The sequence below is a fragment of the Schistocerca cancellata genome, chromosome 1 (genome assembly GCF_023864275.1).
Source record: "Schistocerca cancellata isolate TAMUIC-IGC-003103 chromosome 1, iqSchCanc2.1, whole genome shotgun sequence".
NCBI lineage: Eukaryota > Metazoa > Arthropoda > Insecta > Orthoptera > Acrididae > Schistocerca > Schistocerca cancellata.
This window is the reverse complement of record NC_064626.1, coordinates 420,655,228-420,671,116: the sequence shown is the minus strand read 5'-3', so window position 1 is coordinate 420,671,116 and position 15,889 is coordinate 420,655,228. Positions and strand designations below refer to the sequence as shown.

General features: G+C 38.7%; 1 protein-coding gene across 1 annotated transcript in view; it reads right to left on the bottom strand.

Annotated features, from left to right (window-relative positions):
- LOC126175988 (mutS protein homolog 4-like) overlaps window positions 1-14,236 on the bottom strand; it is a 256,389-nt gene extending 242,153 nt beyond the window's left edge. Inside the window, exons 1-3 of the mRNA XM_049923100.1 lie at window positions 14,101-14,236; window positions 13,661-14,024; window positions 13,446-13,582 (exon numbers count right to left, since the gene is read on the bottom strand). Of these exons, the coding sequence (XP_049779057.1) occupies window positions 13,446-13,582; window positions 13,661-14,024; window positions 14,101-14,179 (580 nt within the window). The 5' untranslated portion in view covers window positions 14,180-14,236. The remainder of the gene's footprint in view (window positions 1-13,445; window positions 13,583-13,660; window positions 14,025-14,100) is intronic.
- Window positions 14,237-15,889: the final 1,653 nt, after the last annotated feature.

The following is a 15,889-nucleotide window of genomic DNA, read 5'->3' as shown; positions in this document are numbered from 1 at the left end:
TCCTTGTCCATTTATATCAGATGACAGCCAGTGTATAGGAATATACAATTTTCTAGCATTTATGGGTGTATGTCATTGCAGTAAGAGGTAAATTTAAGTGCAAATCACATTCAGTTGTTGGGCAGATTATAAGCACCGGTATACTGATTCCATTTTACAGTGTTATCATTTGATTTAAAAGAAATCATTAGCTACAGGCATCACTTAGGACCTTAGGCTAATCACTTGCAGGTTCCCTAAACGGTGTGTTTGCCTCCTTCTTTAACAAACAACATAATGCCATGGCCAAAAGCTTGTAAAAATGTACAATATTTGCAGACAACCACAGATATTAGTCAATAGGTAGAACTTCATAGTACTAGGCACAGAAGCAGGATTGTAATTGCTTGTTGCCAACAGATTAATTACTAATACATGTGTTATGGTTCAAATGGCTCTGAGCACTATGGGACTTAACATCTGAAGTCATCAGTCCCCTAGAACTTAGAACTACTTAAACCTAACTAACCTAAGGACACCACACACATCCATGCCTGAAGCAGGATTCGAACCAGCGACCATAGCAGTCGCGCAGTTCCGGACTGAAGCGCGTAGAACTGCTCGGCCACCGTGGCCAGCAATACATGTGTTACAAAACCTTTTTACTATATAGCTTTGAAACATTCACAGTAACTTGCAGGTGTCAAAAGTACAAGAGTGTACTGAAAAGTAATGCCTACAAATTTTTTATGTGAAAACTCTTAAAGCTTTTTAAATAAAACAAATCTTGTTAACATTCTACGTCTTTGTTCTTCATGTCTCCATATTTGTTTCTCAACATAGTCACCCTGGCGATGAATACATTTCTCCCAATGAGAGACAAGTTGTTGATAAATCACTGTAGAATTTCTGACATTTTTGATGGAGACATAACTACACCTCTGCTTGCACCACTTCATCAATATCAAAGTGAAGTCCTCAAAAGTGTTCTTTAAGTTTTGGAAGCAGATGAAAATTGGATGGAGCCAAGTTGGAGCTGTATGGTGGATGATCAATGACAGTGGACCTGAGGTCACAATGTTGCAATGACTGTGTGTGGTCTGGCACTGTCACACTGAGTGAGATAGTGTTCCATGTGTGGATGAACTCTGTGAATTTGAAACTCAATAACAACACACTGTTTCTCATACATCAACATAGTTACATTACACACTTACATGTTACGTGCTACAATTCAGAGTCCTCTAGCGGCCGAGGGCAGCAAATGTGTAGACATGAAGAATAAAGATATAAAATGTCAATAATGTTTGTTTCATTTAAAAAGCTTCAAGATTTTTCCCATAAAACATTTGCAGACATTGCTTATCAGCACACCCTTGTACCTTTGAGACCTGAAAGCTACTGTAAATTTTTCAAAGCTATATAGTAAAGAGATTTTGTAACATATGTACAAGTAATTAATCTGCTGGCAACAAACACATTATAAACCTGCTTCTGTGCCTGTTGTTGTTGTGGTCTTCAGTCCTGAGACTTGTTTGATGCAGCTCTCCATGCTACTCTATCCTGTGCAAGCTTCTTCGTCTCCCAGTACCTACTGCAGCCTACATCCTTCTGAATCTGCTTAGTCTATTCATCTCTTGGTCTCCCTCTACACTTTTTACCCTCCACACTGCGCTCCAGTACTAAATTGGTGATCCCTTGATGCCTCAGAACATGTCCTACCAACAGATCCCTTCTTCGAGTCAAGTTGTGTCACAAACTCCTCTTCTCCCCAATTCTATTCAATACCTCCTCATTAGTTATGTGATCTACCCATCTAATCTTCAGCATTCTTCTGTAGCACCACATTTCAAAAGCTTCTATTCTCTTCTTGTCCAAACTATTTATCATCCATGTTTTACTTTCATACATGGCTACACTCCATACAAATGCTTTCAGAAACGACTTCCTGACACTAAAATATATACTCGATGTTAACAAATTTCTCTTCTTCAGAAACGCTTTCCTTGCCATTGCCAGTCTACATTTTATATCCTCTCTACGCCGACCATCATCAGTTATTTTGCTCCCCAAATAGCAAAACTCATTTACTACTTTAAGCGTCTCATTTCCTAATCTAATTCCCTCAGCATCACCCGACTTAATTCGGCTACATTCCATTACCCTCGTTTTGCTTTTGTTGATGTTCATCTTATACCCTTCTTTCAAGACACTGTCCATTCCATTCAACTGCTCTTCGAAGTCCTTCGCTGTCTCAGAGAATTACAATGTCATCGGCGAACCTCAAAGTTTTTATTTCTTCTCCATGGATTTTAATGCCTACTCCAAACTTTTCTTTTGTTTCCTTTACTGCTTGCTCAATATACAGATTGAATAACATCAGGGATAGGCTACAACCCTGTCTCCCTCCCTTCCCAACCACTGCTTCCCTTTCATGCCCCTCGACTCTTATAACTGCCATCTGGTTTCTGTACAAATTGTAAATAGCCTTTCGCTCCCTGTATTTTACCCCTGCCACCTTCAGAATTTGAAAGAGCGTATTCCAGTCAACATTGTCAAAAGTTTTCTCTAAGTCTACAAATGCTAGAAATGTAGGTTTTCCTTTCCATAATCTACTTTCTAAGATAAGTCGTAGGGTCTTAGCCACTTTGCACTTCCTGTCGATGTCATTTTTGAGACGTTTGTATTCCTTTTTGCCTGCTTCACTTACTGCATTTTTATATTTTCTCCTTTCATCAATTAAATTCAATATTTCTTCTGTTACCCAAGGATTTCTACTAGCCCTTGTCTTTTTACCTACTTGATCCTCTGCTGCCTTCACTATTTCATCCCTCAGAGCTACCCATTCTTCTTCTACTGTATTTCTTTCCCCCATTCCTGTCAATTGTTCCCTTATGCTCTCCCTGAAACTCTGTACAACCTCTGGTTCTTTCAGTTTACCCAGGTCCCATCTCCTTAAAAACCTCTGGTTCTTTCGGTTTATGTCTCATGTCCTTACATTCCTACCTTTTTGCAGTTTTTTCAGTTTTAATCTACAGTTCATAACCAATAGATTGTGGTCAGAGTCCACATCTGCCCCTGGAAATGTCTTACCATTTAAAAACTGGTTCCTAAATCTCCATCTTGCCATTATATAATCTATCTGAAACCTTTTTGTATCTCCAGGGTTCTTCCATGTATACAACTTTCTTTCATGATTCTTGAACCAAGTGTTAGCAATGATTAAGTTATACTCTGTGCAAAATTATACCAGGCGGCTTCCTCTTTCATTTCTTAGCCCTAATCCATATTCTCCTACTACGTTTCCTTGCCTTCCTTTTCTTATTTTTGAATTCCAGTCACCCATGACTATTACATTTTCATCTCCCTTCACTACCTGAATAATTTCTTTTATCTCATCATACATTTCATCAATTTCTTCATCATCTGCAGAGCTAGTTGGCATATAAACTTGTACAACTGTAGTAGGCGTGGGCTTCATGTCTATCTTGGCCACAATAATGCGTTCACTATGCTGTTTGTAGTAGCTTACCCGCACTCTTATTTTTTTATTCATTATTAAACCTACTCCTGCATTACCCCTATTTGATTTTGTATTTATAACACTGTATTCACCAGACCAGAAGTCTTCTTCCTCCTGCTACCGAACTTCACTAATTCCCACTATATCTAACTTTAACCTATCCATTTCCCTTTTTAAATTTTCTAACCTACCTGCCCGATTAAGGGATCTGACATTCCACGCTCAGATTCGTAGAACGCCAGTTTTCTTTCTCCTGATAATGACGTCCTCTTGAGTAGTCCCCGCCCGGAGATCCGAATGGGGGACTATTTTATCTCTGGAATATTTTACCCAAGAGGATGCCATCATCATTTCATCATTCAGTAAAGCTGCATGCCCTCGGGAAAAATTACGGCTGTAGTTTCCCCTTGCTTTCAGCCGTTCGCAGTATCACAACAGCAAGGCCGTTTTGGTTAGTGTTACAAGGCCAGATCAGTAAATCATCCAGACTGTTGCCCCTGCAACTACTGAAAAGGCTGCTGCCCCTCTTCAGGAACCACACGTTTCTCTGGCCTCTCAACAGATACCCCTCCGTTGTGGTTGCACGTACGTTACGGCTATCTGTATCGTTGAGGCACACAAGCCTCCCCACCAACGGCAAGGTCCGTGGTTCATGGGGGGCTTCTGTGTCTAGCACTATGAAATTGTAGCTGTTGACCAATGTCCTTGGTTCTCTGCAAATACCGTACATTTATACGTAAGCTTTTGCCCATGACATTATGTTTTTAGATAAAGAAGTAGGCAAACTTACAATTTAGGGACACTGGTGGTAATCAGCCTAACACCCTAAGTGGTGCAAGATGGAAACCTGTGAAAATTTTGTATCACTATATGTGTGGTTACATCTTTTGAGTTAGTGAGAAAATTACCATGCTATACTCTCTCACTCTCACTCTCCCTCCCCATAATCAAACAAAGCTAGTTGACTGTACAGCATGTAATATTGGTCTTGTTCCACATCACACTGCTTCTGATGGTATACATTTTTCTGCCCGGCTTAGATGAGATTTTACTGACCTTGTTATCAGACTTCATTCCTAGTGAATTAGCAGTAAAGTGCAACACATTATAAGCAATGAACTCTTAAAAGAAGGAAAATGTTGGTATAGTCTTTAACAGTCACTGGAGGTTCACTGTAAGACTATCCACTGGACAAAAAATAGATACCTAGATCATGCCATTATAAATGATTCATAATCTGTGAAAACAGATGTTTCTATGTCAGTAGTAAGAGGAACATAATAATAAGTGAAATGTACACCCTGAATTTCAACTGTGGTACATGGCATATCAGAGGATTCACTTTAAGTAAACATACCAGTAACGAGTGTGTGATAATCTATACAAATGTCACATATCTAGTAGTAGATAGTTAATTGATAGAAATTTTGATGTAATAGTTTGTCTGCATATAGAAAAGAGAAATAAAAACTGTGGAGAGAATTACGGAGAGACCACTACTCATTAAGAAAAAAAAAAAACATGGATACATGAAAATACAAGCAAATGTCGCAGCCACCATGAAAGATATCAAGATTAAACGAGGGGAATAAGTTTTCAGAGAACATCAAACTTTTATGGACTTGACATTTAACAGGCAAATGGATGAAAATCTCACACAGGTCTTATCTGTTCAATCCTAATAACCTCAATATCAATGGGGCATTAACCCCCCCCCCCCCCCCCCCAAAATTGCCACCAACATTTTTCTGCTGACAGTGACACATTGTTAAATATGAACTAATGGGCTTATTTACTCAAACAATGAAAAATCCAGGATGGAATGTAACAAATTATGAGAAGAAAGATGCTATTCACCATATAGCGGAGATGCTGAGTCGCATATAGGCATAACAAAAAGACTCACAATTACAGCTATTGGCCATTAAGACCTTCGTCAACAATACACACACATGGATCCTTCCCACTACACCAGCTTTTCTGAATTGCGCAAGTGGGAACTTTCCCTGTAATACATTCTCCGTTCCCGTAACCATCCTGGCCTCAACCTACGTTAGTCCCTGTCCTCATCCATCCAGCCCCTTCCCTGTTCCCATTCCAGCACTACACAGCTCTCATTTCACCAAAACAGCCAATCTTTTAATTTCTCTCCTTTTCTCCTACTTCCCCTGCCCCCTCTCCCCAGCCCTCCATCTAACCTGCAGCACTTTACTGTCTGCCTCTCCCACCATACTATCCCTTCCCCTCCCCACCCCACCCTTCTCCTTACCTCCACCCAGTCACCATTCCCATCATGCACTGGTGCTGCTACTCGCAGTGTGGTTTCAGTTGCCTGAGACTGCAGTCATGTGTGTAATGGTGTGTGTGTGTGTGTGTGTGTGTGTGTGTGTGTGTGTGTGTGTGTGTGTCTACTGTTGACAAAGGCCTTAATGGCCGAAAGCTATAATTGTGAGTCTTTTTGTTGTGCTTATCTCCAACTCAGTCTCTACTATACGGTGAGTAGCTTATTTACTCACATTTATCAGTTCATATAAGTGGTCGTAATGGCAATGTTGCTAAGGGACTGGCCATAATCACTGCAAATGTTGGCATTAAGCTCAAAAGAATTCCTTGGTTTAGGTGTAATACAGAATCTTGCATCTAGCTCTTCATTGAAGCCTTCAATAGCTCCCGAATTGTATCAGTGACTATAACTTCCAAGTCAATACCGGTTCATCAGTCATTGGTAATCTGGGAAAACATTTATTTGGTTTGGATCACCTACACTAACAGCCTTACAGCACAAATTAGGAAGCTGTAGAAGAGAGCAAGATCCTATTAAATGAAGTTTTAATGTACAGATGTCTTATAGGAAGAGTTCTTGGTACCATAAGTAATATTTGAAACAACAGTCTCATCAAGTGTTCAGAATATCTTGGAATTGGTTTCCTTTTGAAGTTTATATGCCAAATATTGCCCTCCGATTTCCAGAAGTAGAAGATGAGTCTAGATATTCACACAGTGCTAGGTTTAGGTAGGACCTCATTTTCAATAGCATCCTTTTGGGTATTAGGCTATTTCACACTATAACACTAAAAATAACTATACAACAAATACATCTGTCTTTGCAGCAGTCTTGTTCAAAGCAATGAAACTGCTCAGTCTGGCAAGTGTCTTTCTTTTGTACCAACTCATTTCATTTGTAATACAACAACCCACATCATCATTCTTGAACATCAACGGATAGTCCAAAGTTAAGATGCCTGTGGATAGGTGGATGTATGGAAGGCAACTGCCTGTGCTACTGCAGCAGATGATTAGCATATAACAGCAAATCAGGAGCTTATACCCAGGGACAGAGACTTCTTGAAGCAAGACACTGATGCTGCAATGGAGGAATGCTTGTTTATGGTGTTGAATTCAGGTCTTGCAAAGCCATTGGACAACAAACGCATACGACCCACTGGACTGTAACCATTGGTGGCTAGAATGTTGGTAGCTTGCAGCCATCCTCCATACCATTACTGTAGCTCTCTTGTTTTATGTTTCGACAACATTATGAAAAAGATAGATTGCTATTCACCATATGGAGAAGTTAAGTTGCAGACTATGTCTGGCCACACACAGCAACCAGAGTGCTCATGCAAGTATGAGTTGTGCTTGTGTGAATGTGTTTCCTACCTCAGAAAAGAGGTTTTTGGCTGAAAGCTTAAATGTATAGCAATCATTTTGTTGTCTCTGTCTGTGAATCAACGTCTCCTTCATATGGTGAGTAGCAATCAACCCTCTTCATTGTACTGTCATTATTCAATTGCTTTAGTTTATATGTTTTTGTGTCCATTACTACTGAGCAAGCTTATGGACTTTCTGAAAACCGATAGATTGGTCACAATCCAGGTGATATTTGGCTATTACTGCTTTGCTGTGTTGCCTAAGTTGTACATACTATTTTTGCTCCAGAAAGAAACTATTAATCAGTTTCCCGGTTATGCCAACATAGACATCAATAAATTCACACTGCAGTTCATAAAAACCTGTGATGTGGAGAGCATCTATGAAATCAATTGTGGGTCTCAATAGATTCTAAGGTCACTCTGAAGCATAGGAAACATTCCTTTGTTGTACCTCTCATATAAAGTAAGCAAGCAGCAATGGGATGTTCTTCAGTTTCATTATCTACCTAGTCTTCACTGTGTCTCATAGCACATTTTATGTCTTTACAACCATATCCATTTGCATAGAACATTGTGCAGCTTGTTTGGTTCACAAGGACGGTTATCAACAGTGCTCCTATGGTGAGCCCACACTGTCGGTGTACACAACACATCATTTTTTTGTGCTGGACAATGGTGCAACTTTGCGTGAAACATTTTACATCCTGGTTTGCCACTAAATGTTTTGCATACTTCTACATTCAATAAAGAAACAGTGCCATTACTCTCTGTTTCCAGTGGGAACTGTAAGTTTTCATGTAGGCTGCTAACTTACATCATTGTTATTCTCCATGTCGTCACACGAAGTTGCTTTTATTTTATAGTTGTTTTTAGTGCTACAAAATGGTGCAGCCTAAAACCCACATGGATTTTATTGAAATTAACACCAGCAGTGGAATCCTATGTACATACATTATTGTATCATAGTCTGAAACTCACATTGCTTCACTTCCATCCATCACATTGCAAGTATTTTTTTAGCCTTTTCCTCATTCTCTCCAGAGCAAATTTAAAGATGAATTAGACAGCCTGATAGTTCTAGTGGTGGCAGAGCAGTTTTCTGTAAATTAATGTGTCCTGCTATTAGCAGTCACACATAAAAATAATGGGAAACTGTTTATGTTGTAACTTCAAGGCTATTATAAATTCTCTGTCAGTAGTGGATTTCTATCTTTCACCCCACTGAAAGGATTTGTTCCTTTGAAAGTAGTGCAAAAAGTACGAGGGGAAGTAAAAAAGTAAAGAGATTTTTGAGAAAAGGAATATTTATTCTAATGAAAGAAAACTGGAGCATATATTATTGTTCTATGTAACCTCCCTACACTTCAATGCACTTCGTCCAATGTTTCACAAGTTTTCTGAATCTGTCGGGAAAAACGTTTTTTGGTTGCACCTGTAACCAATTTTGCAATGCATCAATGACTTCTGCATTGGTTGCAGATCTTCTTCTTTCCCTGAGAGCTTATTTCAATGGTCCAAACATATTGAATTTGCTTGGATCCAGGTCTGGATGGTACAGCAGGTGTTCCAGCAATTCGAATCTCAACTCCTTTATTGTTTCGGCTGTCTGTTTGGCAGAATGTGGCTGAGCATTACCTTGCTGCAGTATTATATCTTTTTGCAGTTTTCCATGACATTTGCATCTGATTGCAGGTTTCAGTTCACAACACAACACAATATTTCTCACTGTTCACAGTTTTGGCTCTTGGGATGAAATAAACGGCTACCACACCCTTCATGTCCCACAATAGCCTTAGCATAATCTTACTAGCTAATGGGTGCCATTTAAATTTTTTAACTTCTGGTAATGATGAGTGTTTCCAAACCATGCCCATAGCCTTACTTTCTGGTTCGTGATGATGCACCCAAGTTTCATCTGCAGTAATGGTTTGCAGTAAAAATCCATCTCCCTCGTGATGATAATGGGCCAAATGTTTATGAGAGATGTCCATCCTTTGTGTCTTACGCTATGCTGACAATTCTTTTGGTACCCATGCTGCAAGTGCTTTCCAAAAATCTAGCCTGTAGTGTAAGATGGAATATGCTGAACAATGACTGATAAGTAAAATGTTGGTGATTTTGCCCACTGTGATTCATCTGTTTTCCATCACCATAACCTCAATGACTTCCAAAGTGTCGTCAGTTGTTGACATTGATGGCCTGCCTCATTTTTCTTAGTGACATAGAGAAGTTCTTCCCTGTTTGAAGTGCTCTAAACATTCACAGATTTTGCTTTGTGATAAACAACCATCACCACACCGTGCTTGCATTCAATGAATAATTCCCACGGGTTTAACATCTTCCACAAAAAAAAGGCAAATCACTGCCCTCATTTCCTCCTTCGTGCAGATCGACAATGGAGCTGCCGTGTTTGATAGTCTATTATAATACAACAACTCACGCGGAATAAGAGTGACATGTTGCATGGAATTGTTGCATATGACAATACCTCAGCCCTGTATACTAGCGGTGTTACCAAGCCCTATGGTGAGAAATTGCAAAAGTCAATTACTTTTGATTTCACCTCGTATTTGTCAGAAACCGTTTGTACAATTCACACCTGCAATCTCTGCTTCTTACCAAACTAAACAGCTGCTCATGATTTACACAGCATTCATGCTGTACTGTTTCAAGTGCTTACCTTTAGAAATTAATAACACAACAGCAAGTTTACAGTGGTTCCTAGAGAAATAACTTCCACTAGTTGCTTTTTGTACTGATGATATTGGTGATGTTGTGATAAGAAAATAATAACAAATGAGAAAATTTTAGAAGAGGTATCCCACTTCAGTTATCTTATGTGACATTAGTTTTAACTATTACAAATACATTGAGAAGAAGGTTAATAAACATCAAGGCATCTGAGGAACAACTGGAAGAAACACAAATGAAATTCTATCAAGTTATGAATGTGTCTACTCTTGCATACGGCTCTGAATCATGGGAATAGAAAAAAAAGAAAAATTGGGTATACAAGCAGCAGAGATGAAGTTCATAAGATATGTAAGAGGCTGTAATAAAATGGATAAAATAAGGAATGAAAGAATAAGATCAGTTTTAAAAATCTTTTCAGTTAATGACAAGATACAAGAGGATAAAATGAAATTGAAGGATATGCTGAGAGAATGACGGCAAACAGATTGCCAAAAAAGATAAGGACTTGTCGACCCAAACAGAAAGAGAGAACTAGGCAGACATCACAAAAGATGGACAGATGATAGAGACTGGAAAGGTGATTTTGACACCTAATCCACAGAAGGAGATGATAAACAAAAGCACTTACCAGAACTACACACAAAATCTGTGACTTTGTATCCATTGCTTCAAAAGAGGCAGGTGTTAAATGAGATTTATAAAAATGTCATTTTCTCCAAACAAGTACTCAGTATATGGAGTGACATTAATTACTACATTCATTTTATCCCTAATATAGCCAACAAAGTCGAATCAGCTGTAAAAGAAAAATAAAGTTAAGTTTGTCAGGTCTCAGGATTGCAATTATGATTTTTCTGTAGCTTGATTCAGTTCTCAGATTGACAGCATCCTTAGTGACATAAGCACCTGCTATTTGCATTATTGGCCCAGTACCATGTCTATTAGCCAAGACTTGCTAAAAATGACAAGATGTTGGCCTACTCCTGTCAAGACTACCCAGCAACATGCACTTACACCTCATATGCTTTCCCCCCATTGAACAATCCTAATGAGGCATTGGCAGTAATTGCATGCCACTTTTGCACGCCCTCTATTTTGCGTTTCATGTGCCTTATAGTGGTTGACATGATTTCCAAATATCTTCTTGCCATGCCAATGCACAGCACCATTTCTGAGGTATGGAATCTACTTTGTCAAAAATCTCTATTTAATTCACAAGCAGCAGTCCCTTACAGTCCAGTATCCTTGACATCAATTTCCTATAGAATCTTAGCACATATTCTGAGCTCAAACATAATGAGATATTTTGAACAGCATAACCTCCACAATACCACATGGCAATGACTTCAAAAACATCAGTAATGTGAAACCCAAACAGCACTTTTCTCACATGACATACTGAAAGCTTTGGATCAAGGCAATCAGGTACATGCACTATTTATTGATTTTTGTAAAGCATTTGACTCAGTACCACACCTTCACTTCTTATCAAAAGTTCAGTCATATGGGGTATCAAGTGAAATTTGTGACCAGATTGAGAACTTTTTTATAAGGAGGATGCAGCACATTATCTTGGATGGAGAGTCATCATCAGATGTATAAGGATGATTGGGCATGCCCCAGGAAAGTGTGTTGGGACCTTTGCTGTCCATGTTGTATATTAATGATCTTGCAGACAATATTAACAGTGAAATCAGGGTTTTTGCAAATAATGCAGTTATCTATAATGAAGTACTACCTGAAAGAAGCTGCATAAATATTCTGTCAGATCTTGATAAGATTTCAAAGTGATGCAGAGATTGGCAATTTTCTTTAAATGTTCAGAAATGTAAAATTTTGCACTTAAAAAAAAAAGAAAAAGAAAAAAGAACTTAGTACCTGTGACTATAATAACAATGAGTTACTATTGGAATCGACCAACTCATACAAATACCATGATGCAACACTTTATAAGGATATGAAATGTGGTGATCACACAGGCTCAGTCTTGGGTATTACAGGTGGTACACTTCGGTTTATTGGTAGTATACTGGGGAAGAGCAATCAGTTTGCAAAGGAGATATCTTACAAATCACTTGTGCAGCTGGCTCTAGAATATTCTTCAAGTGTGTGGGATCTGTACCTGATAGTACTAACAGAGAAGGGCAGCACAAATGGTGACAGGTTTGCTTGATCTGTGGGAGAGTATCACAGAGATACTGAAGGAACTGAATTGGAAAACTCTTGAAGATAGATGTAAACTATCTTGAGAACATCTATTAACAAAGTTTCAAGAATTGGCTTTAACTGATTACTCTAGGAATATGCTACAACCCCCAATGTATCACTTACATAGGGATCATGAGGATAACACTAGTTTAATTGCTGCACACAAAGAAGCATTCAATCAATCATTCTTCCAGCACTCCACACATGAATGGAACAGGAAGAAACCCTAACAGCTGGTAAAACCCTAACAGCTGGTACAAAAGGATGTACCCTCTGCCATGCACCTCACAGTGGTGAGTATAGATGTAGATGTAAATGTACTCAATTTAGAGCTCAAACACATGAAACATTTTGTGCCCAAAATAATATTACACCTCCCATACCACACCTGTTGTAACCCAAGCTGAATGTGGAGCCTGAATGCATGAATCACTGCTTTACGAAGCATATGCACAAAGTAATGAATTTAATCACTCACAGGAGGTACCTTCCTCACAACCTAAAAGTTCATGGCAGCTTGTAATCAGGCTGATGCAGAGATCAACAATGGGAGAAACCTCAGAAAATTCAAACACAACCTACACCTACAATAAAGTGCACCATATGCTCTATGGATTAATTGTTCCTAGCTACAAAATACATCTATGTAGGCAACCTGCAAAAGAGAAAAGAATGAACTAGAAAAATGAATTGCTACTGATGGTGATCTGCATTATTTTTCAAAATTCTAAATTTCCATTTTTCAATATTAATTTTCTGCTGTATGTGTAGGCGGATTTTCCCAAAAATTCAGTAAAACTGTGGCCAAGGAATGATTCTTCCACTTAAAAACATCATTGTAGTAGTTTGGTTCAAAATCTGGTATGCTCATATGAGTAAACAACAATGCTATGATCTTGACTAAGTCGGAAAATTCGACAGGTTGGTAAAACCGTAGTAACATAAAAATATACAACGACCAACAACACTGCCTAGCTCAAGAAGTTTTCAATGTTCATAAAGCACAACTTTTTCCTTTGTTTTTAATAATTAATGGTCATTTATCACCCACTCACTTAATACCTTTAAGTAGAACAATCTTTGGGCAAATGCACAAAGATTCAAGAACAGTAAATTAAAAGATATAACTAACTATATAGTGCCACTAACAAATATACATTATTATAAACTAAGAGACCTGCCGATTTACTCAACTTATCACAATACTTCTGCTGGAAATTGTAATACTGACAACTATGGCAATAACAGGCAAAATGTGTTCTCTATACAATGCATTCTACACAGCAGTAAGAGTCATCTTTATAAGAGTAATGTAATGATCATTAACAGCATGGCCATTGACTAGTGAACTGTAGAACAAGGAAATGTAATTAAACAAGGTGATTTACCAACGATACAAGTAGCGTCACTTTCTGATGTTGTAGTTGTCATTGATTTTGGTGTTCTTATTGGAGTCCTCATTGGAGTTCTTGAAGTCGATGATTTGTTGCGCGTCTGACCTCCACTGCCACTGGAAGTGCTGGTCCTGATTTACACATAGTTAAGTTTTGAGTCTGTAGAGAACAAATCCATATCAGCATTTATATAATTTAAATTAGCGCACCTTACAAGCGTTTTCTGATCATCCGACGTCGACCAACGGGTAGCTGCATTTCGAAATGATGATGATGATGATGTCTTGGGGAGCACAGACGTTTGTTTATTCGACGGAGTTTTATTTGCAAATTTATTTAAGTTATCCAAAATCGAGTTTGGATTTTTATCTGTGGTCGTTGAAGAATGCGGGGTAGTATTTGCCATTAGCGAAGAAAGGCGAGCACTTATTCTGTCAGCGTTCGGAGCTGTGGACGACGATCTTGAAACTGACGCCGAAGTAATATAACCTGGTGTCTTAAAGAATGCGTCAGATTGGCATTTGGAGATACCTGTTGTAACCCCTGAACGTATTCCTCTTGGAATCATACCAACTGCGGAAAAAATAGCATTTATATGACTTATTGTACCTTCAACAGTAAATCTGAATGAGAAGAAGTTGATACTTACCCGTCTGTGCCCGTACGTTTTGAAGAAACGGCCATCCCCTATTTCTGGAATTTGTTTTATCCGTCCTTATGACATTCATTTTTGTTTAACGTAGATCTTCAATACAAAAAGTATATGTAATGAATCTCCAACGCAGCCCTTCAAATTCTTTATTTCAAAAATTTGCGGGTAAAAGCCACGGCGCAGAGATACAACAAATGGACCAAAGATATTAGTAACACATGTCCCACCTGCCCATCTACCGGAAAAAAAATCCTGACTTCAAAAACTGAATAGGTCCTTAATGAAATGTAGTCCCTTCTCAAGTGTGATTTCATTGCATCATATAAGCTGTGTTTGCAGTTAAAAGAATCCCTGCCGAAGCAATATGTGTTTCTACGTCTACATTAACATGACCACTCTCCGATTTGATAGACGGTTCATAGAACCACTTTCACACTATTTCTCGACCTTTCGGCTCTCGAATGGGATCATAGAAAAAATGAACTTTCCATGGAAGCCATAATTTCTTTCAATTTATTACGATGCTCATTTCTCCCTATGTAGATGGGAGTCAATAAAATATTTTCTTATTCGGAGGAGAAAATTGGTGATTGAGATTTCGTGCAAAGATCTCGCCACAGCGATAAACGCCTTTATTTTCATGATTGCCATACAAACTTGTATATGATATTCGAGACATTCTCTCCCATATTTCGATAAAATACAAAGCGAGCAGCCCTTGTTTGAACTCTTTTGATGTCCTCTGTCAATTCTCTCACTGCCCAGCAATACTCCAAAAGACATATCTTGGTGTCACAAGTATCCGTACTAATAGTGATAAGTTGTATATTGAAATCTTACAGTTGTGGGCGCCTCTCTCAGCTTGGCGTACCAAGCGGCGGTTTGTGGGCCTTAAATCGGCCCCAATCATTATACATGAAAATTAATAAGGTACATATTATTATTATTCATGTGGCTTCCATGGTCATTTTACATTCTTATATAAGTATTTCATACATAAATCGTAAAATGTACGTAAAAATATATAAACAAACACACATGAAAATTTTATAACTAAATATGTAGGTCTCTGAACCAGTGCACACATCTTGGTGTTATCGTATGCTGTTACCTGAGTGCAACAGCAAATTTTCGTGATAAGCACTATTCAGTCAAGCGATGTGTGGTCTGCACTGTGGCCCCCAGTCACATGCTGGGACACCTTTGCACCTTTCTTCATACAAGCAGAGACCACACCTTCGATGCATTGTACAGAATCAGTTCAGACCTGTCTCCGTCTTCCAAGGAAGACCATATCCATCCATAGGCTAAGTAGGATCAGTAATAAGGCAAGAATTTGCTGGAAGAAACTTCTGCAAAACCTCTTTCCATCCTTGGCATGCATATAAAAGAGGCGTATTTTGCGTTGACCAGGGTGGTTTTTCGGGTTTAAGTTTACTGGCAAGTATATTCTGTAGCTGATTATATAGAAATGAGTCTGGAAGAATAGCACGTTTTGGAACTCTGTTACAGCAGCTATTTCGCATCTAGTGGATGTTGGTGCAAATGACATAAGACAGTGAGCCATGAAAGTGGTGTTGATTCAGTTGTTGTTGTCGTTGTGGTCTTCAGTCTGAAGACTAGTTTGATGCAGCTCCCCATGCTACTCTCCTGTGCAGGCCTGTTCGTCACCAAATAGCCGCTACAACTTATATGCTTTTGAATCTGCTTACTGTGTTCATCTCTTGGTCTGCCTCTACGATTGTTACCATCCACACCTTCCTCCAGTGCTGAGTTGTTGATCCCT